Source organism: Scomber scombrus, chromosome 8 (assembly GCF_963691925.1).
Source record: "Scomber scombrus chromosome 8, fScoSco1.1, whole genome shotgun sequence".
In the NCBI taxonomy this organism is placed as follows: domain Eukaryota; kingdom Metazoa; phylum Chordata; class Actinopteri; order Scombriformes; family Scombridae; genus Scomber; species Scomber scombrus.
In genome coordinates, this window is record NC_084977.1 from 9869030 (window position 1) to 9891652 (window position 22623).

At 42.0% G+C, this 22623-nt stretch overlaps 3 protein-coding genes across 4 annotated transcripts in view; all 3 read right to left on the reverse strand.

Annotated features, from left to right (window-relative positions):
• Positions 1-293: 293 nt before the first annotated feature.
• oma1 (OMA1 zinc metallopeptidase) lies at positions 294-9479 on the reverse strand. 2 transcript variants are annotated; one of them, XR_009925408.1, is made up of 9 exons: positions 8706-9479; positions 7535-7763; positions 6989-7162; positions 6523-6630; positions 5150-5278; positions 4839-4913; positions 4003-4152; positions 1464-1831; positions 294-1348 (listed from the first exon to the last, which is right to left on the reverse strand). XR_009925408.1 is itself a non-coding variant. In XM_062423504.1 (8 exons), the coding sequence occupies exons 1-8, from the start codon at positions 9074-9076 to the stop codon at positions 1517-1519; spliced, it is 1551 nt and encodes a 516-aa protein (XP_062279488.1). In that variant the 5' UTR covers positions 9077-9479; the 3' UTR covers positions 294-1516. The 2 variants fall into 2 exon arrangements, 1 of the variants encoding a protein (XP_062279488.1); XM_062423504.1 differs by having other exon boundaries at positions 294-1831.
• A 391-nt stretch (positions 9480-9870) lies between these two features.
• Positions 9871-17067, reverse strand: mysm1 (Myb-like, SWIRM and MPN domains 1). Its single transcript, XM_062423505.1, has 19 exons — positions 17011-17067; positions 16681-16753; positions 16416-16486; positions 15015-15086; positions 14839-14917; positions 14646-14744; positions 13635-14169; positions 13314-13551; positions 13093-13223; positions 12892-12995; positions 12715-12792; positions 12547-12629; positions 12406-12460; positions 12026-12076; positions 11528-11602; positions 11123-11444; positions 10835-10940; positions 10631-10688; positions 9871-10494 (listed from the first exon to the last, which is right to left on the reverse strand). Exons 1-19 carry the CDS (start codon positions 17064-17066, stop codon positions 10177-10179), a joined length of 2604 nt encoding a protein of 867 aa, XP_062279489.1. The 5' UTR covers position 17067; the 3' UTR covers positions 9871-10176.
• Positions 17068-19246: 2179 nt separating this feature from the next.
• Positions 19247-22623, reverse strand: part of suco (SUN domain containing ossification factor) — a 41925-nt gene continuing 38548 nt past the window's right edge. Inside the window, exon 24 of the mRNA XM_062423506.1 lies at positions 19247-22449. Within this exon, the coding sequence (XP_062279490.1) occupies positions 21877-22449 (573 nt within the window). The 3' untranslated portion in view covers positions 19247-21876. The remainder of the gene's footprint in view (positions 22450-22623) is intronic.

The window sequence follows — 22623 nt, forward strand, 5'->3', positions numbered from 1 at the left end:
ATATGAACACTAATGAATGAACTGCTTGGTGCATCAGTCTCCATCTCCGCACATCTTTCATCCACTGCTAAATTGGTTGGTGTGACAACAGGCTTTTTGATGTTCTTATCCGATGTCACACAGGCTCATCATCTCCTCTTACTCTCTCACACACTGGAACATTATTCAATTGTGTTCCCATAATCCGCATTTCTGTTGATGACACATGAACATCTTTGATCCGTTTGAATTTAAGCAGATCTTGCGATAAAAAAAGCCAAAATCACCGTTTTTCTTCAAAAGCTTTTATTTTTTTGGCTATTGCTTTGATTATTGATATGCAAAAAACAATATTCACTTTGGCTCTTCATTGCACAGTATTGTACAAATCTTATTACTGCCCACTTACTCACACATACTAATACACCTGTAGACACTGACTCTGATAAAGACCTACCCTGTTAGCAGTAGAATAAAGCCTCCATTGACTGTTGACTGATGTTTCATAAGCTGATACAGGCTCAGCTCCTAAGATGCATGACACAAATAAAATAATTTCTCCCAAATGAAAACACAGTAGTCGCCTTTTGATTTCACAGTATAACAAGTGTGCTATTTGTTTCAGCATACACACAAACACACAAAAGATTAACCACACACAAAAGATTACCAAGATATGAACCATAACTGCCCTCCTCTTGGCATCGACGACAGTGCTCGCAGGCTGTTGCTGTAAATAAGAATGTTTTCTCAGTCAACTTGCCTTGTTAAATACGATTTTTACAAAATCCCATGAAAGATTTCTCAAAGCTTGACGGTGGATATTGGCATTCCTGTGCACAAAAATGGCGTTTTAGAACCTGCAAACAACCCAGCATAAATTTACACCATTAAGTCCCTCAGGCTAGAGAATGCGTAAGTGCAGTGTGTGTGGCATGAGAATGCAGCAGTCGTAATGAGAATGTAGATGTCCTCTGCCTGCCATGGACGAAGCCTCCAACATGCACACACAAAATGCTTACTCTCGTCTGTTGCCGTGTGTCGATGAATAATGCACATATTAATCTCGAAATGTATGGAAGCTTTGCTAATCAATTCAGCATTTGTCCGTCCGAGGTTATCTAATTAATGTGGCATCTTTGTAGTCACTCAGCATGGTTAACGTTCTCTGAAGTTCAGTCAGTAGTAGTTGCAGTGAAAGGAAAGGTTAGGTTTTTGTTGATTTATTTCCCATAATCTTCCAGCAGTTTAGACTGATTGACAGCTTCTTTTCTCACTACCATCCGCAGCTCCACCCTCACCAGTGTCCAACCAGTTTGAGTCTTTAAAGCAGCAACAGCAACCCTTACCACCTGTGCACCCAGGGGCTCTGAAATTTGATAGACAACAAGGAAGAAGTCTTCTAGCAGCAGTAACTAGACAGCGGTTCTGCAAATACACCAGTAAGCAAGTGACCAGTACTGACCAGTAAAGCAATCACTCACTCATCAAGCCAGTTTGTAAAAAATTAGAAGTTTGTGGGGACTTATCATCCTTGTCAGCTGGTGCTCTGCTCCCCATGCTGTTCCTCAGCAGGAACAGGGGGCGTCACAGCTTTGTCTGAAGTTGTGACTGAGACTGGACCTTTGCTCTCTTGCTCCACATTCGGAGAAGAAGGAAGTATATTTTGGGCAAGCAGAGCAGCAGGCAGGTTGGCAGGGCTGCGGGGAAGGGGCTTGAGTGACCCCCCTGGCCCTACTCTCCCCTGGTCATTAGCATTTTCCAGCAACACACGGACGCTCTTGGAGAAGACAGTACGTGGGTCAGTGGCAGGTAGAGCAGGGCAGACACAGCTCTCCCTCAACTCCAGGGCCTGGACAAAGACAGAAAGAATAACAGACACTTTCAAAAAAGGAAAACAGAACTAACTCAATTCAAAATGATCAAAAAAATATATTTTTCTACAAATGAAAAAATACAAAAGGATGGCTGTTGTATGTCCTGTAATAAATGGCTGTTGGTTTGGTGGAGAGCGTTTGGTGGTTTTGTATGCAGCATGGTTTCGACGTGTATTGTAATCCCCTCGGGACCACCAGACCTAAGCATTGGGGAATTGTATTTTTAAATGTATTTTAAGATGGGTTTTTTTAACTACCATGTGTAATACAAGTCGCGTAGCTCCTTAGAGGTGCGTAGGTTGTGTGTGTAGTGAGTGTGCGGTCTCGAGAGAGGGAGCGTGTGACAGCGAGGCTGGCGACCAGAGCAGAGAGTAAGTTGGCAGTAACATTATAACTGTGAACATAGCAGTGCAGTATGTGTACAGTTTAGGCTATTTATCGGTGAATAAATGCTACAACCCCTTAAGACCTAAGATCCAACTACTCCCTCCCACCCCAAAAAAAGATACTTGGCTGTCGGCCCTAACAACTTTTGTGGCGGAAACGCTGATGCAGTATCGTTATTATCAGCCTCTTGTTCTTTTTACTTTGTTATAAGTACTTTCTACTGCATATTTAATCAAAAGGCAGCTGTGAACTAAAATGAATGAGACAAGAGGAGAATGAGATAGACAGAGTGGAGGAAAGAAACAAAAAAGACACCAGTGACAAACAAGGACAACAAACATACTGACATAAACAGATGCATTGAGCTAAAGTAAGGGAAACAAAATAGGACAGACACAAAGATAATCAAAGATATTAGAAGATTTGACTCCTCTATGTTAAATCGGTCTGGTTTGAACTAACTGCAAACACCAGCCAGCATTTAGAGACTGTCTTACACACCCACACACAGCCAACTCATTAATCTCTCACTTAGAATTACCTACAAGACTCTGAGCACATACATGCACTCGGCTTCCCACTCAACAGGCTCTCCCTCTCATGCTACGGGTGGACTTAATGCGCTTTTCTTAAGGATGATGAGCACACTAGTGGAAGCAAAGTGCCCCTCAGAAGAGTTGGGTTAAGTGCCTTGATGCTGTCACCTTTTTGCAAGGTTAAAAACATCACATTATGCATCACTTTCACCCGACCGGGATCAGCTGTTAACTGGTTCATATGTGCTGCTACGCTGGATTGAGCAGTTTGTTGTGAGGAGGGTATTATAGATACCAGAGCCAGAGAGTTTTCACACACAATGCAGGCCGCTGAATCCCCAAAACAACAGTCTTCATCACTTCGCTGCCTGTGGCTACATCCTGGCCTCACCAGCAACTGCTGTTAGAGGTCAATCTACCACACAGGGTTTCAGTATGGCACACATGCACAAATGTATAACACACACACACACAGAACAAGGACACACTCAACAACACAGGCACCTGATGGACAATTAGTGGTTTAACCATCTGTTCGTCTTTTGTGCTTGGAGCATCTGACAGTGTACCAACAATCCAACTCTAGCTCAAGGTTAAAGTCGATGCTGCCTGATACATTGTTAATCTCTCTCTCTCTTTCTCTCTCTCTCTCTCTCTCTCGCTCTCTCTCACATACGAACATGAGATGTAATGACTGTGGATGCTGACGCTACCATAGAAGTTGCTGCTTTAACCGCTTGTTGAATTCTCTTCTAGCCTTAAGATACGATTGATTGTCTCACCACTTTGCAGCAACATGTGTGAGCCGGTGGGATCGAGCTGCCACTGCAGGGCTGTTTTCTTTCAGGTCCTCAGCTCAAAGCCTCCAAGACATTAAGTTAAGCAGGCCCCAGCGTGGCAAAATGTTTTTCCTGTCTTCCTAAAACCCTGAATCTTTTCCTCTCCTCCCCAAGTCTGTCCTTCCTCTCTGCCCTCCTCTCCACATGTCTGCAGGTGGATGTACATCTCTCCAGACGATTCATTAGCTCCATTAAAACTCCCTCCACCAGCTCCCAAGCTGCACTGATTCTCCTAAACAACAGACAGGTGTCGGGCTCTCTTCAGGCGAGGATCAGATTATCTTTCACTTTAGACAAACAGATGCATCAAAGCTACAGAAATATGTTTATTTGCATAATTTAGGTAAAAAGTAGAATAAGAGGGTCTTTTGTTTGTGTGTGTACCTGTGGTATGAGGCGGTCCAGCTGAGTAACTCTGTTTCTGTGTGATGGGTGTGTGGACAGCCACTCTGGGAGGGTGGGCTCTCCACTCAGCTGGTCTCTGAGTTCCATTTGTTGCCAGAATACAGGGCCCGCTCGCACATCTGCACACGCCTGGGAAGGACACACACACCCCGTGGACTTAGAAACACACATGCACAGTGTGGCATCTCTGTCTTGAGCTGAAAATCTGAACTAATAACATACATTTAGTTTAGTTTAGTTTAGTTTGACAACGCTGCCCCCTAGGGTCCTGTTGAGAGATTACAGGGTTATAGAGCAGCAGCTCCATTGGAAGAGTATAACTTTGTAATGTTAAAATGCTGATTAGCCTATAAAGAGTAAGATGTGTTTAAACAAGGCCTTGATCATTAAACACTAAATTAAACACTAAACATTAAACCATTCCAAAAGCCCCAATGATCTTTAGTATTGTCATATTGTGCTAAAGGGGTACTCCATACATTTTGTATTGGATTTGCACAAATGTGGGGAACTAGAAGAGACACAGTGAAAAAACTGTCAAAATCCAAGCACAGCAGGACCGAGATATCCTGAATTTTAGTTGCTTGTACGGGTCAATGCTAGATCCTACATTTCCCACAATACAACTCAGTAGCATCTTTCATTAGACACATGCCAAACCCCACACCTCCAGTTTGTAATGCAGGTTTTTTTGTTAAAAGTCTCAAGCCCAAGCCAAGGTAACCCTGATGACATCACCAGGTAGTAAACTGAAATTCATGTGTAAAATTGGTGGAGTGCCCCTTTAAGTAATAACAAATTGAGGATGATGATACCTTTGCAGCCAACTGCAGTCCAACTTGATCTGCTTCAGCCTCCAGTTTCCTGCTGTAAGGACGGTTGAACATGAACTGAGGGAGAAACAGATGATGTATGTATGAGGGTGTACAAACTACAAGAATCACAACATTTAGCAGAAGTCAGACTCTATTTCAGTGCTTTCAAACTTTACAACAAAAATGGCAACATACCATGTCAGTGAACATTGTATATCAGGTGTGTCAATGTTTCCTCACTTGACTGGCAACCAGGAAATTGTGCTATACAGTGTATATGGTAAAACGCGACGCAAAGTAATGTGTGTCACCTGTGTGAGCTTGTCCTGCACCCACTGTCCCAGAAGTGCCAGGCTGTCTCGAGGACATACGGCCCAGATGGCTGTCAGCAAAACAACGGACAGGAGGTCCACGACATGGGACAGACTGGCCTGTTCTGCCTGGGGGAGGAGGGCAGAGCGATGTGGGGTGACAGAGGAGAAAATGAAGGAAAAAGGAAAGTGAGGGATTTGGGTAAAAAAAAAATGGAAGAGAATGAGATAGAGATAGAGAAAAATAAGAGGTAAAACGTTTTGAGGAGGTTAGAGAGGCAGCTGGAACATATTGATCGTTCCCATCTATTTTAGCAGAACTTTAACGCTGCAACAGATTTAGAGGTTTTAACAGCCAATCCAATAGAGCACACCTACTGGGTAATACCAAGCCCATCGATGCTCATTCCCTTCATCTTATTAAAATCTCCTTCAAGCATTTCCTCTGAGGACGTTTAAGGTCTTGAAATACCCACAACTTCAGTAGACACTTTTTTAGAACAAGAAAAATGGGCTTTTATAGCCCGAGTAAAAACAGCCATCTGCGGAGAATTAATAAAACACGACAGTGCCCTCGGTCGACAGGACTTTGGTCATCATAGCGCTGACAGGATCAGTGAGTGTTTGGAGGTGATTGTCAGTGAGTCTTTATCACCGGCTGATGCAACAACACTGCAACTGATGCCACTTCAGCCACAACTATGCTACTGAGACAGAGTGGGGGCTGACGATGAATAGTGTATAGTGTATAACCCACATACCTATAGGAGGTCCACATACATATTTTACAGCCTTGTGTGGGAGAGACCTGGAAGACTTCCAGCTGTACTTCTTCTCTGTGTGCCCAGGGCTTCAAAATGACTAAACTTTGTTTTTTGCCACATTTGCACTTTAATTGTTTTCAGTGACTCATCCTCATGCAAGGCAAGGTCTGCTGCTATCAACTAAGGCTGTCATATTTCAGAATACCACACTGCTCTTTGTACACTACATCAATTCAGACTGTTGAACTATATTCATGATCCATAGAGCTAACAGATTTCTGTTTTTTTCTGCATCAGACTCAGAGCTGTTGTAAACGGTTTGTGTCCCTCACACAACTATAACCTGTGCTGAATGAATAAATGCACATAATGAGAGCTTGCCTTCTGTATATGAATAAAGTAACAGGTATAATACATTCCCTGTTGTATGTCCTGCACTTAATATGAGCAGATGTTGTCATTGTCCACTGTGAACAAGATACTGTCATGTCAAATAAACTGACTACCAATGCCAAGTAAAATATTACAGAAAAATCCTATGAAGGGTGATATAATCAAGTAAACAATGCCACAGACACAAACACAGTCTGCTGAGGGTTGTATACTTACGGAGTGTCCCAATATTGCATGAGCCATCTCGTGTCCCAGGACAATGGAGAGCTGGTGAAGATCTGTCACAGCGTCCAGCATCCCAGTAAACATGAACACTTTCCCGTTCTACGCAAAGCAAAATACAGTCATAATCTGTTTGGTCATTTGTCTCATCCTACTGCTAATCATCCTACTGCTGCAAACCACACCCACTCTGAGCAACTTACTACTAAATAACTTTGAATTATTTACCTTGTGTTCATTTATATTGTATTTTCTTAGCCATTTTTCATGTGGACAGGAAACAAATGCAAGCAAACTATAATTTGACAAACTAATCCAAAATATTAAATTGCTGTCACAAGGAAATGTAAGACACACTCCGACATCTGAAAACCTAACCAGGAGTTTAAAGATACAATAATGTGATAATATTGAAAGACATTGAAATATATAATTCTTGTTCTGTATTTCTGTTACTGACTGGAAGGACAAAGGCGTTGGTGTTGGGGCTTTGGACCACATGGACGCTCCAGGTGACCTCAGACATTTCAGGGATGTCCTTGTTTCTTTGCGCCAGGTGCTGCACCACCCGCTCCACCACCTGGTGACGAGGGTCAGTCTCTGGAACCAACAGTTCCGCAAACTCCTCCATGTACTGAAAGACACACAAATAAACTTTTAAGGAAGACTTTAAATTTGCTTCACTTCTCATATTACATTTTCTACACATCCGTTCTTTTAATCAAATATCATTTTACTTGACTCACTCTCCATGAATCTTCACTCACACATGAATAATGTTATTTTCTGGGAAGTATGAAGTTGACAGCTCAGAGTATATTTATACAAAGATCTGCACAAAAAGCCTCTCACACAGGAACATCAATGTCACATGTATAACAAATGTAGGCTGTGTATGTAAAAAGCCTGATTGGTGATTTGATGATCCGTGGTCATCCGATACATCGCCTCCTAACACATCATCATCATCATCATCAACATTTGCAACCTCCCCTCTCTCTCTCACCGCCTCCGACGTGAGAGCTGCCAGCTCCATGTAGTTCTGTCTGCTGAACACCAGGAGGCGGGTACGTCCAGTCACAGGGGACTCATCCAGGTGGGTCAGGAGAAGGAGGGCTACAATCACCATGGCAACACCTGCTATTGCTGCCAGCCGCCAGCGGCGTTGCCAGGCCCATTCGCGCATCAGCTGCCGGCGGTCATCTGGTAGTGCCACCCACCACTTCCTTATACTCCTGTGCACAGAGGGAGGCCACAACCTATGAAATGTCTCTTTATGTAGCTTAAATAGCCACATGCAGTACATTTTACATCATATACTGCACTAAAGTGGTAAAGGATGGAAAGAGAAGAGTAATTTGCCAGAAAGTTTAGCATTTAGCATAAAAGGCAAGTAAAAACTGAAAAATCAGTAGTAAAAGTTCCAGTTATAAGTGTAGGAATCAAAACAGAATCACTTAGAACAATAATCCCCGTTTCAAAACCACTAGGGCCAAGAAAATATCATATAAGCATGCATAAATCAGGCTCACAGCAATCTGCTATGCACAAAATGCTTAAGTAATTTTGTGTGGGTGCCCAAAGGAAACAGTCAAATATTAATGGAAACAAGTGGGCCAATACTTTTTGAAGTAGTGACTAAACAAAACAGCTCTCTGTGCTGCAGGGAGCTGCAAATTCAGTTTTAATCCAAAATAAAGCCTCACTGCCAGTTTGTGTTGTGGAGCCAAACTACCACAGACAGTCTAGTCCAGTTTTTTTTTTACCAGTTAATTAAAACCAATTAATTAACAGAAACAAGGCAACAATTTCTAAAGTAATTAATTTGTTCATATCCAAATAACACAATTAATACAACTGCTGATTAAACAATTAGCAATGTGTTCATTATGAGATGTGTAATTAAAGAACACTTTGCCTTAAACCAGTGAATACATTTCTCAATTTAAATGTATATTTAATGGAAGATTATGTGCATGTTTTCAACTTATAAATGGGCACATTTATTGAAAATAATTCTGTGTAATTGCTTTTTTTTTATTTAATGTTTTTTACTTGTATGTATTGGACATGTTATACTAATTGGTTGTATTAATAAGTTTTAATTGATGTTTTGATTAATCAACACTGACAACTAACTAACTCTGTAAGAGCTCAGCTTCCACTGTGTCTCCTACCTGCCCAGTATTATAGCGAAGAGTTTCTGCAGAGGTTTGAGCACTATCCACACGAGAGGAACAGGCAGAGCCCTCACAGGAGCTGAGGTGTGGAAATGGTGTCCCCATTGGATCAGGACAGGGCCAGGCTGCGGGGGAAAGGTCATTTTGGGACTACTCTTGTAACACACTGTCCCACCATTGCTTTGTTTTGAAAGACATGGAGTGGCTCCGAAGTATACATTACGACAGCTGGACTTAGAGGACACAGACCAGTCTGTCTTTCTCACACGGTATCCAGCTTGTTTGTGCACCTGAACGTTTCGAGTCAAATGTGCAGAGAGGGAACACAAGCGACTACCTCTTAAAACATGAACACAAAGTAAAGCCATTGTTCGTGCTGCAGAAACTTTACTTTTTCCCGGTTCACTCCTCAGAAGTGGATGAAACCTCTGCCAGCACTTCAGTAAGTGCAGACGACGCCAACACGGTCGTTTATTGTATGAGAGGGCTGATATGACTTTAAAGCCAGAGCATTTTAAAGGTACTTTTTACTGGGTTAACTTGAACAGTCATACCTGCTCTCAGCTGTCAATGTCAGCGCCAGCTCCGTGTAACCTTGGTTACCACTGTCCAACAGCCGTGACGGACATGTTTGCTACTGTGCAAAGAGTTACATTTATTAAAGGTTAACACATTAAAAACCTTCAAATCCTTTTTTCGACGTTAAACGCCAACACGTTCATCACGAGCTTAAATAAACTTAAGCGGTTCGTAATATTCGACGCGCCTGCTTCCAAAATGTGTCCCCCCAGAAACAACTCTGCAACGACAGTTCCGACCGACCTGTATTGGATCGCCCAAGGCACGATTCCGTAACCTAAACCTGAGTTCGTCGCTCCTGCTTATCCAAAGTAACATTTTCCCTGTATTGAAGCTCTCTCGCCCCTTTACCGTACTGCCTTAGGTTAAAATAATACATTATGGTTACAAATATGATACGAATTCCCGCATGCAAATTTAACAACATAAATAATTCTATCGTTGCAGTTTAATTTTAGTGACAAGAAACTGTTACTGCTTTTTTTAATGTTGTAAAGGATGAGTCAAAGTTAGCCAGAATATTGTGTTGTAAATGGCTGCACCAAATTAATAAACAGCACAGAAATAAGAAAATATGGTTTTATTTCAGTGTTTAAAATACACCAGCAGAACTAAGAAAATGAAATGCTTTCACATACATTATACACACACACTCTCACTCTCTCTCTTTCTCACTCTCTCTCTCTCACACACACACTTGGACTGGGTTTTTGGTTAAATGACTTAAATGAGAACTCTGCTCAAAATCTGATACCACGTTCAGAAAATGTTGTTAAAATACTAAATGAGAAAGCTAGTAATACTGATATAAAACCTAATACTATTTACACTTTAGTTAATGGTGAGTCAACTAATGTAGAATATTACCAGTATGGTCAGATATGGTCCTTCACAGTAAATAGTCATGTTCGGTTGACAACACAGAGCCCAGATGTAACAATGTGCTGCTGTCTGTCTCTGACGTGGTGGGCTGTACACTGCTGTTTGAAGCTAAGTCTCCTCCTCCCCCCAGGGGCTGCTCCTGACTGATCAGGTGGTCAAAGGTGAGGTTATCTGAGTCAACAGGTAAAGCCTCTTCTTCTTCCTGGTCAGATGCTTCCTGCTTGGCTATAAAGTCTGAGTGGAAAAGAGCCTGGATCTGAGTGAGGAAGGAGTCTCCCTCCTCCTCTGGCAGGTGCTCCAGGTACTTGGCCAGAGACGACAGCATCTAAATTGAGAAAGTTAGGTAATATGTAACTTTAGAGTCTAGTAGTCACTGTGAGATAACCGGGTAACCTGACTTAAGTGTGCAAATACCAAAATGTCAAACTATTCCTGTGATTAGACTGATGAGCTTAACTGACCTTTTCCAGACAGGTGAGATGGGAGTCCTTCCGGAAAAATCTGTTCATCTGCACACTCCTATCCAGAGTAGAAAATAACATTTTAGACATATACTCAACCTCCTAATTTACTAACAAGAAAAATTGTTCAATGTCACAAAAAAAGACTATCAGCATGTGATTGCATGTGTCAGAATGTCGACTTCAGTCTTATATCTCACTCACCCAGGTGCTTGAGAGTATTTATGGATGATCCACAGGGCTCTCCTTAATGTTTGTTCCCAGTCTGGAATGTCTTGTGATGACAGGAAGTCGAATCTGTAAGGCAGCTCTGGGAAGAAACACGAGAGAGAAACTTAGCCAGAGGAGAAACTGTGCTGCTACTCTGTGTAGAAACAACTGACCTACATTGTCAGCTTGATTTCAGAGCTTTTTGATCGAAAAGGTTTTGAAGTTTTGAGTCTTATTGTGTGTGTGTGTGTGTGTGTGTGTGTATGTGTGTGTTATGCATACTCTGTGGACCCGCGGGCTCTTGGCTCTCCCTCACCAACAGGCACGTAGTTTGAGAGTGCGGGGAGGGATTTGCTGGGTCATACGGGCTCACTATCATCCCGATGAAGGGGGCTCCGCCACGTGAGAAGTAACTCTGGAACTGGTCCTGCGTGTTAATATCCCGCACTGAGGGGTTAGGGTTGAAGGTGGGATGCGAGTGGTACCAGCCCACCACACTGAAGCCCAGGGATGACAGCACATCACAAGCCTGCGTCTGAGACACCGAGTCCATCTCACACTGCAAACCTGTACTCACGCTGTTACACGGCTCTGCCGCACAGATCTGCACCCAGCACAAATACAGCAATGTTTTTCCATGAAGTCTCTAGCCTTGTTGGTCACATTGTTGCTCCCAACTCCTCTTACCTTTAACACTCTCTCCTTCTCGTTGAAAGTTCCACCGAGCAGGCCGATGACTTCCCCCCGTGACACATGGGCATGCTGATGAGCAAAGCATATTTGATTAATTGGGCAACATCAAAGAAAAGTAATATCGCTTAAAAAAAAAAGATAATTGGTTGTAATGTAGAGGGTGTCATGCCTTGCAGGCTGGCAAAATAAATAAATATATAAATAAACCCAGTTAATTAGCTCATGGTGCATGTAGAACACATAAAGCACAGCTCCTTAAGAGAAAAATAATACAAAATTAAAGTTAAAACTACGTATGACATAATAGCTATATGCAACAGTTACGGTTGTATCCCATACCAACCATGAAAGAAAAAATGAAGTAAGATTTTTTTTTTAAAGTATGTAATTGAGCTAATATCTTTTATATTTATAGAAAGGCAGCTGACTATCTCTGGCCTTTTTTCTGTTCTAAAGAGACAACACATACAGTCTGTGTGGTTGTGTGCATACCATGTCCATGATTAGAAGAGTCTCTGCACACACAATGACCTGGAACGGTTCCTAGGAGGGAAAAAAGAGCTTTTTAACTTAATATGAATGACACCTAAAGATGAAGACAATTAAAATATAGTTGCTGGTTAAAACAGAAATAAGTTCTGTGTAGTAGTACGATCAATAAGTGCATGAGTGCAGAGATGCAATAAAATTAAAACTGCATTTCAGATGGTCTTTTAAAGATTTTCTGATTGAAACTGATTGAGCTCTGATCTTTTTAACTGTTATGAGGGTTATGGAGACATAACCTCACATTAAAATCGGTGTACGAAAGTCATATTCTGTATGATGGGCTGTGTTACTGGTGACAGAATGATGAGACAGATGTCACTAACCTGTACGTCCTCTCCAAAATACCTGCAGGGGATCAGCTGGAAGGGATCAAAAGATCTAGAAGAGGGAGCGACACCTTAAATATTTACACATTTATAAAAACAAGGATGTCAAGAATTCGGCGTGTGTCGCATCACACTCACCCTCTGTTTCTGGGGATCTTGCAGGGTTTCGGCTGCTTCTTCATCTCCTCTCTCCGCAGGGCGAGCTCCTCCGCGCTCAGATGCTGATTCAAACAACATTAAGACAGTATCAGAAGACATACAGGTGTGAATCCTCCAGTCAATGTGTGTGTCTGAGTGTGTACAAACCTCATATGTCTGTCCCTCTAAGTCTTTAGCATCACGCCAGTTTCCCCAGATGTCTCGCACACGACGCTTCCGGGTCCGCTACAATCAATCAGCAGTTAGCTCAAGATCAGGCGAGCTCACAGTTCAGATATTTGAGTTTAGATGTCAGAATTGAGAAGAGTTTATGGGTTAAGTTACCATGCTCTGCAGCCTCTGTGCCAGCTGATAGGCCTCTAGCACATCTTTGCCCTCTTTGTGCTTGGAGCGGTCCACCACCTTTGGGCGGTTATACACTGCTTGTTCTACGACAACAACAAAAACAGAGCCTCAAAGTAAAAGAGAGAAGCAAGATTCAAAAGATAAAAAAGAATAGAAGTGAGGAAGGCTCAGCAGGTTTACCACAGTTGAAATTGATGGCTCCGATCAGTTCCAGGTAGGTGTGTATTCTGCCAATGCAGTTGACGTCACCACAGTTCTTGAGGCCAGGGCGCACCGATGTTTTGTTCAGGTACCTGGGTTTGCTCTTCAACCTGTTGATGAGAACAGTGATGATGATGATGATGATGATGGTTCATTCTGGCGTGTTTGCTCATGTGCAGAGTTGTGTTGCAACATTTTACCATTGATCCAGGATGTAGTTTCTGATCTTTAGATATCTTTCAGGGGTTTTGGATGGTCGTCCTTCAAAGAACTCTGGAATGGCTTGTTTCTCATCCTCAGTGATTGTCTCCATGTCCATCTCTATTTCCTGCTCAGGGACTTTAAGCTCCTCCTCTTCCTCCTCCTCCTCCTCTTCCTCCTCATCCTGGTCTTCTTCTGGTCTGTCGCTTAGATTCTCCTCAGCTTTATCAGAAGGATCTGTGAGGCAAAAAAAAAATGAATTTTCCGAAAGAGATCATCATGAGTTGGTTTTAAATGAAAACAACAGCAGTGAGTCTCACCTGTGCCGTCGCTACAGGCTTCTTCCAGCTGATGTGTCGTCTGTGTGGAGCTCTCAGGCCGGCAACTCTGGCTCTCCTGCTCATCAGTCCTGTGAGTGTTTATTGGAAGAGGTGATACAGTCTGCTGGCCTTTTTTGTCTAACTCAGTCACAGCAGGCTCCTCTGAGTCAGGAAGTGAAGATGAAGGCTGAGGACTTTGTGGAGACAAAGAGCTGTGGCCAGGTTTTTCCCCTGTCTCAGTCTGACCTGCGTCTTCATCCTCTTGTGTGGGACTGCCAGTCTGGATCTCGGGGTCTGTTGGCTGATCTGCCTTACAGAGCTCAGTTTGCTCAAGTGCAGCCTGCGGTTTGTTGTCTGCCTCTCCGTCATCACTGAGGTCATCTGTGATGTCTACGTCCTCATCCTCATCATCAGAAAGCTTCTCTATGCGCACAGTGTTTGCAAGAGTGGGTGCATGACTGGAGGTGGGCTGAGGAGGGTGCATGTGCAGCTCAGCGACTGTAGAGGGAGCTGCAGCTTCGGGTTCAGATTCAGTCTGGAGAAAAAAAAAGTACAGATGGTAAATGAGTCTGAGATTATGAGCTTCATTTTTTATATCCCAAACCTTCCAGAGGATGCATTCAGTTTGTGAAAGAGTGAATAATTCATTAGTTTGACTGTGTTGAAAAGCACAATGATTAAGCTCTCATTAACAAACTGACCTGTGAGTAAACCTGTGTGCTACTTTGGTTATCAGGTCGATACTTTACTTGAAGTCCCTGTATTTAACATTAATAAGCTCTGTACAACAAGTTTATAAATGGTTTATAACACACTATAGTATTAACACAGTTGTAGAATTATAAAATATATCTTCTTAGGAGAATGTATAATTGCTGGCAAATACTCTACATTAATCATTTAAATATAGTTGCTTACATTATAGTGAGTTATTTAACATTTACTAAATGTATATACTGCTTATAAATGCTAAATTGGGTAACATAAAATATAGTGTTATTGGTATCTCACCTTGTGTTTAAAATACTGTCTGGCATAGCTCTTGACTTGAAGAACAGTACGACTGCCCACCAGCTTGGAAATCTTTGTCCATCTTCGACCAAACTGAGCCTGAAGAAAAACAAAACCACCAAGTTATTTAGACACCTTGCTTCAAACGGTATACAGGATGTAACGTTTCCCAAGATGAGAGGAGAAAACTTACCAGACCCTCTTCGAACAAGTCTTTCTCTTGCTTGGACCAACGAGAGGAAGAATTTGAGGATGACGTCTTGGCTGGAGACCTGAACATCCAACAGAGAAGCGGGACATGAGTGAAGTCAACACACGAGGAGTCAATGTAGTGTGCTCATGTGAATGCTGAAAGAGTAAGTGACTTACTTCTTCACTTTGGGCTTGTTGTCATCACTGTGCCAAATATGTTTGGGAATCTCCTCACCTGTCAGATAGTATCTGAGAGGACAGTTTAGGACTAACACTGACACAGTGTAGTACACAGTTCACTGTAAACAATCACACAGTAAAATCATCACATCTTCAAATCCAAGAAGCTGCAACCAACTAACTAAATTACTAGTTGTATTCAGTCAAATAATAATTTAATTATTTTTGAGCTGTACTGATGAGTTGATGAATTGATTTTAGATCAACAGAACATGAATAAACAACTACTTTATTATTTTATGATAATTGAATATTCGTTGTAGTCATTTTTAATTGAAAATTCCAAATATTGAGTGCAGCTAACTTTTTCCATTTTTGTCTTTAATATCTGTAATTACAAACTCTCCAGGATTTCCAGTAAATAAATCATTTGGTCAGAACATTTAAGACTCACCATGACTGAATGCCTATTCCTACTATCATATTTTGACTTGTCACAGTAGGAAAAGCACACGCAACAGTGTTACTGATAACATTAAAGATGGTTATGCTATATTCCTGTGAGCCAGTAAGCCACACCAGTGTAACATGAAACCCAAGCAGCTAAATACAATCCAGACATCATTAAGTTCATTATGTATGTGTAAACTGACAGTTACAGACTTAACATGCAGTGTAGTGTACAGAATAGGCATGGTCACTACAAAGCAAATTAAATAAACCATAAACTTGAATCATTCAGCTCATTCTTTTCTTACTGTAATCATACTGACCATTAGAATAATGTAATTACCATGTAAGTGAATGGGGACAAAATCCACAGTCCTCAATTTGATTTAGAAATGATTTAAAGGTTTATGTGAACATAATATGTGGTGTTAGCTGTCTTGAGTTAGTCAAATAAAGTTACAGTCTCACACAGTTACAGTCTTATTTAGTAAAACAAAATCTCTTTTTGTGTCTTTGTTTTCCTGTTCAGCTGCTTTGGATGGATCATAGCAAAAAGAGGAAATCAGACCCTAACAAGACATTGGGAACTTTGAAACATATTAACTTGATTTGACATGGTATTCATATGATAACATTCATGAGATGAGATTCATTTTACCTTCAAGTTAACTTTTAAAAATACATTTTCACACAGACAGAGAGCAGTCAATTTAGTCCCCCATAATTTACATTTTAAGTGCATTATGAGGGGATCTTCTAACGGTCGGTATGAACAGAAGGAATGATGAAATAAAATTAAATTAAAAAAATATGTCAGTGTTCATTTGGGCATCTTACTATTGATTTAGGACAAACTTGAAAAAAACAAAAAACTATGAACTCATCCTTTAAAAGCTACTGAGTTAGTGTATCGGCTTGTGACGCGTTTGTGGTCCGGTGAAAGGATACTGTTCCTCCAGCAGCATCCTCTCTATCACCTCCCTGTTCTCTGCGCTGATGGAGCTGTCCAACTCCCATGGCTGCAAACCACACACACACACACACACACACACACACACACACACACACACACACACACACACACACACACACACACACACACACACACACACACAGAGAGAGAGAGAGAGAGAGAGAGAGGAAATACTCAGCACAGGCAGTGACGGTGAGACTAGATATCCAGCTGAAGGATTTTAGCTTCATGAACTCATACCAGGATCCCGGCGCTGCTCTTCCACGCAGACTGCACGAACTGCTCCTGAACTAAACCTCCTCCATCCAGCTCACTGAAACAGAAAGAGGAGCAGCTTTATGAGGGAGGCGACGACACACACACACACACACACACACACACACACACACACACACACACACACACACACACACACACACACACACACACACACACACACACACACACACACACACACACACCAACCATCAAACACACAACACAGCTGTTAAACAACTATCGTGGACTACAACACACGGCACCAACTGACAGTATTAAAGACAATTCGCCTCAAAAAGTCAATATCCTCACCTAACACTGGTGTCAAACTCGTCTCCCTCGATATCTACATCAACCTCGTCCTCCATGTTGTTGAATAAACGTAAACACGGGAGAGGAGAGAGCTGACTGGAGGGAAATAGTGCTCATCTTTACTCACAGCGACACCTTGTGGTGGGATGTACGAATTTCTCCAGTGTCGTTTAGCAGTAGGGGAAGGGTGCCCCCTGGTTCTCTCTTAAATGAGAAAATGACCTTACTGTCTTGGTTATGGTTGAGTTAGGATGAAGTGTTGTCATGTAAAACACCCCTATAAGATGTAATGCACAAGAATGATGGTGTAGTGCCCTTTAGGGTGCACTGTATGAGAGAAAAACATCTAAAGTGCCTACCTAGTGAAGAAGTGCCCTGTAAGATGGAGTTAATTGGCCATTATTTCAGAAATTAATGTATCTTTTATGTAGGCTGATCATTAGGAAAATAAAGCACCTTTTAAAACATTTTAGTTGGCATAGCATTCAATTGATTTTGGCACAATGACACTCAGTACTTTCGCTCAGCCACATCTTGCTCAGATCATCCTGTTGTCTTTGGGTCAGTGCAGCCTGAGCTCGAGCGATTGCTCTCCAAACTGAAGCTGATCAAGATCCAGTTTAGAAACAGATGTGGAGAAGGAAAGCTCTCCGATCTTCTGCTGTTCATTCAGAGTGACGTCCCAATTCTCCATAACGAGGTCATTAACATTTACAAACTCACGGCTAGAAGAATTCTCCTTTGATTTCACCTCTGTTGTTTCTCGCTTCCCTGACAAGACTGCTCGAAACAGCTCATTCACAAAATGTTAATACTTACATGTCTTAGCTACAGATGTTTGAGAAACCTTTTTTTGTTGTTTTTTTACCAAACATGCATCATTGTTCTCTGCTGATGGGGGTTATGAATGTATCACGTGCCCTTAATGCTTTTTTGTTCCTCCACCTCAGACAGCCTGAGTCCTGCTCCACCTTCCCACTCATTCATTGTGAAAGGTCAAAGATTTTGTTTCACTCATGACTTTTTAGTCTGACATTTGCCGAAATAGGAATAGTTTTTCAGTAGCTGTTTGTGTTACAGTCATAAATTAACTAGAAACACAGGTCCAGGAGCCCCGGGGACTCAAGGACCTCAGTTAAAAATTACATCTCTTAACATTTGTTGCTGGATATGTCAAAAAGGTTGAGTCAAAATGTACTGATGACAATGTTTATCTTCTCATCCTAATCAAAGTCATTTGCCAAAATATCATAAATGATCCAATACTTATTTATCTCTTTTCCCTACTATATAAACCAGCTAAACATGCTGACATGGCCTCCAGTAAGATTACAAATGTTTGACAGCTGAGAAGCTTTGCCCTAAGTACAAAAGACCGAAGAAAGTCTGCACACTGTAGTTCTCTTTTCAAATGCAGGTTTAATGGGATAATCGGGTGAGTGATGTTTAGAGCCGCATGCTCCTCTTTAGACTAAAGAGCTTCTGTCTTTTGTACTTTTGTTTCTTTGGTCCAGCACCAGTTTTGCTCTGGGGTGAGCACCTTTTGAAGCTTTGCCTTAAGAAAATACATCACACACAACCGGTTTCCTCTTTTAATATTCTGTACAGTGTTTTCTTTTTTGAATATCCAACAAAAGGCCCAGGAACCCAAATAATTTCATGATCTATCCATAAGTGAGCGGTGGAAATAAATTATTTTTTTAATGTCTCAACCAGCTTTGCAGTTGGTGTTTGTCATCCAAAAGTTGTTGCTGCATAGAAACACTGTTTTTTTATGGTTCTTCTACCCCAAATGTTACATCCTGGTTGTGAGACTATCTTATGATTGAAAAACCATGAACTACACAAGATAGAAAATGTTCCCTTATCTTGTTGTTGGGGGATGGCTGCGGGCCACAGCTGTAACATTTCCAGTTTACAGATTATTTGAATTGGAAACAGAAGCAGAAAATTCAGCTTTCTAAAGGGCTCTCACTTCTCCTTCCTCTGAAAGATGGGAATGCTGTCTGTGTTTAAGGTAGAAAATGATTGTCTGCAGTTTTAACACACAGTGAAGCACTTTGAGTTGCTTTTGTATTGAATTCTTCAGATGAGGTAACTTAAAATGAAACACAATTAAGGCCAAATGTTCTTTTCAAGTCTGAGTGCTCACAAATACTCAATTGAAATGCTGTATTTATTTAAAACAAATCAGGCATATGCGATATAAATTCATTCCACACAAGAAAAGACAAAGTGAAAGACGACAAAAAAGGTTTTATTTAGAAATTCACAGTTTCTAATGGCACTACAGTTTTTGTAGTAACTCACTCCTGCTCAAAAATACTGTGCAGCTCTTCAGAATATTCACAGAGAGAAAGACAGGGAGAGAAAAAATAAAATAAAGATAGCACTTGACATAGAAGGTAAAAAAACAAAAAAAGGCATGAGGAGTCATACAAAGTGCACACCAAGCTCCTAGAATTTCTCTCCGAGGGCGTTCTCCCTAGTCGCTGTGTTACGGGATAAGTAGAGTCAGAGTAATCTTTCTCATAACACAGACATACACATACATGAGATCAACACAATAAATCCTCACATGAATACAGGTTAACACACACGCACGCGCATACACACACACATAACATCATACACATTCAAAATAGGGTAAAACAAAAACCTCATGATTTGCTCAGCTTGTGGAACATAAAGAATCACATGAATAGTGTTCCAAACCATACCCATCTTTGCTGCGTTCCCTTTATTCAACAACAATTCACGTCCCTCTCCTCACAAACCACGACTATCATTCAGCGTGGGGGTGAACGCACACATTCAAAGAGCAATGACAAGTGAATAAAAGACCGAGTGGGCGCACAATGAGAGTGAGGATGCACGGAAAAGGTCAGTAAAGCAGGCGTGTAGAGACTGACGGAGCATTTCGAGCTCTGGGTGAGAACGTAGAGTGGTTAATAAAAGCAGGCATATTAAAAAAATTGTTCTTCACAGTCACAGAGAAAGTCGTGCAATGGTGGAGGGTCGGAGGTGACCCCCCTCTAGTGGATGAGGAAGATGTAAAGAAGAGAGGCTGAAGAAGCTGGTCAGAAGAGGTCACGAAAGAACGAGAGAGAAGAGTTAGAAGAGATTTCTCCGTCTCTGTAAAAATGTATCCAAGTCCAACCACACAGAGCCAGTCAGAAATTACAGACACTAAGAAAAACAAATGTTGGATTTTATTATCTAAAAACAAAGAATAACCCTTTTTTCACATCTGATAGTCCTGACAGCATTTTAATATTAAACTGGATTTCAGTCATGAACTCATTAACAGGGTGACTTAAAATCAGTCAGTTAGCCACAAAAATGAAAATGCTGAAACAAGCACACGGAAGACAGAAGAGAGGACAATAAAACACTAACTTTCACTTCTTCCAAACACCCAGCAGCTCTGAACATATACAACAGCAGCAGTGTGAAGATCCTAATAAATCTGTATCAATACTCAGTTATCTTGATGGATGTACAGTATATGCTGCTGTAGGAAATGCCATACTTATATTAGATATATTATAAGCTATACATAAACAAATGTGACATATGTCAGTACCCTTGAGTGTATTTACTGCAATACTTCTATGTAACATAAATACACTACTGTGACACTGCCGGGTTAAGAGACTGGGAAGCCAGTGCCTAGGTTAGAAAATTCTTTAGACATTTAAATAAATAAATAGATAAATAAAACTGGTCTTTCAGACTCTCCTGCAGGGTCCCAGTAAGGTGTGTGAGTGAGTGTGAGTGTGTGATGAGTGTAAACATTCAGCTTTGCTATCTTTTGTGCTCCTACATGATACTCTCAACATACTCAAAATCTATGGCTTGCCTCTATCCTGTTAAAATCTGTGTTATATTTCATTGTTACAATATCTACAATAAACAGCACAATTTCTCTTCACGTGGTGTGTGTGTGTATGTACATGCGTTTTTGGGCCCAGCCCAAGCTGAGCAACAGCTGACTTAATAGGATCTCAAGGCTGCTGCTGTTGTATTTATAACAGGAGGTTTAGTGGGACTCTAAACTGAAAGGACTAACACATTCAGACAGTTTCACTTCATGCAAACAAGATTTTCTTCATTCAGCTCTGACGATTGGTTTGGAGTACACTGACTGAGACAGAGGGAGAGAAATTGAGAAAGTGTACATGGTGTGTACGTGAAACGCTCTGGTCCCAGCAGTCATATTAGGATGCAATACCAGACAGAATGGATCAAATTGATGGCAATGGAAGACAGAAATAAAAGAGATGAGAAGTAGTTTGTCATGCTCCACAATTCTCTCATTATGACACATTTCATCCAAAAGAGCAGCCTAATACTTCTTGATGCCCTTGAAGGTGAAGGAACGTAGATTTGAGGCCGGCACCTCTCCTCACTGTGCTCAGAGTGGGGGAACAAAAGCTTACTGGTGCTCAACTGTCATGGGACAATGTGCTTATCCAGTAGAAAAAACATGGATTTGATTTGTATTAATGTTTCACTCCCCACCACAGTGCCTCTCTCTGTCCACACACAACAACATCAACAATTCTTTTCAATTTCATGTTTGTTTTTAGCATTAAAAGGTCTAGAACAGATATAAAGGCACATAACCGTAAACAGGTCTTTGACAGGAGTGGATAAGGACTGAGCTACTGCTGCCATAGCTACTTCAGTTCCACGGTGCGCCTGGGTGCTCATGGGAAATGTGGTTCTTTGGGATGCAGTAACCTCATCTCCTCACTACGCAAATAGGGTCTGCTACCATATAGTGTGTGTGTGTGGTTGTGTAAAGAAAGTCGTGTAGAAGTGAACTTCTTAAAGAGTGAACACACTGATGTGTGTGAGAACTCAGACATGTCCGGTGACGGCTGTCACCCCTATGGTCCCGACACTTATCTCCTTGTTTCCCTTCATAAGCTGCTGCAGGCTGGGCAGAGAAGCGACGCTCCCTCCTGGCATGTGGGGGAACTGCAGCTCCGTCTGCCGTGACTTACGGCGCTTCACAGAGCGCTTCTCCTGACGGGACTTGACGGGAGGCTGCTGGAGGGGGAACGCCAGGGCGTGGCCGTTGCACAGGCCGGCGGAGGGGGGGGTGGGCGAGGGAGGGGGGAGGCGGCTTGTGTAGGACTCCTCAGAGTGGGTGGATGAGCTGCAGCTGCTGGTCTCTGAGGGAAGCTCCTTGGAGGTGCACGTGGGCAACGATGGCACCTCCTTTACAGATGGAGGGAGAGGTAGCGGGGGTGGTGTAGGAGGAGGAGGGGGTGGAGGAGGAGGGGGAGGAGGAGGAGGGAGTGAGGGTAGGGCAGGGAGGCATGGGTGGAAGCCATTGCACTTGGTTCCCCCGTTGGCCAGCGGAGCAGAGGGATCAGATGGCTTCACTGTCTCAACCTTGTCCAATGATTTTGTTTTGCAGCGCTTTTTCTACAGGAAGAACAGAAGAGACGAGGAGAGAAATTCAAAACAAAGGTCAAAGAAAGCGATGATGCATTTTATACTGAAAGGTCATATTAACCACTTGTGTGCTAGACACTGCTTACGATGCCGACAACAGCTGAAGAGTGAAGCAAACACTGACTGCAAGGCTGCAAGAGGTGC

Coding starts and splice junctions, on each gene's coding strand:
- mysm1 (XM_062423505.1), bottom strand. CDS start 17,066: ATGGAGGACGAGGTTGATGTAGATATCGAGGGAGACGAGTTTGACACC. Junction 16,754..17,010: donor GAGTTTGACACCAGTGTTAG/GTGAGGATATTG, acceptor TTTCTGTTTCAG/TGAGCTGGATGGAGGAGGTT. Junction 14,745..14,838: donor ACTTGTTCGAAGAGGGTCTG/GTAAGTTTTCTC, acceptor GTTTTTCTTCAG/GCTCAGTTTGGTCGAAGATG.
- oma1 (XM_062423504.1), bottom strand. CDS start 9,076: ATGGCTTTACTTTGTGTTCATGTTTTAAGAGGTAGTCGCTTGTGTTCC. Junction 7,163..7,534: donor CAGCTCTCACGTCGGAGGCG/GTGAGAGAGAGA, acceptor TGTGTCTTTCAG/TACATGGAGGAGTTTGCGGA. Junction 6,631..6,988: donor CCAACGCCTTTGTCCTTCCA/GTCAGTAACAGA, acceptor TGCTTTGCGTAG/AACGGGAAAGTGTTCATGTT.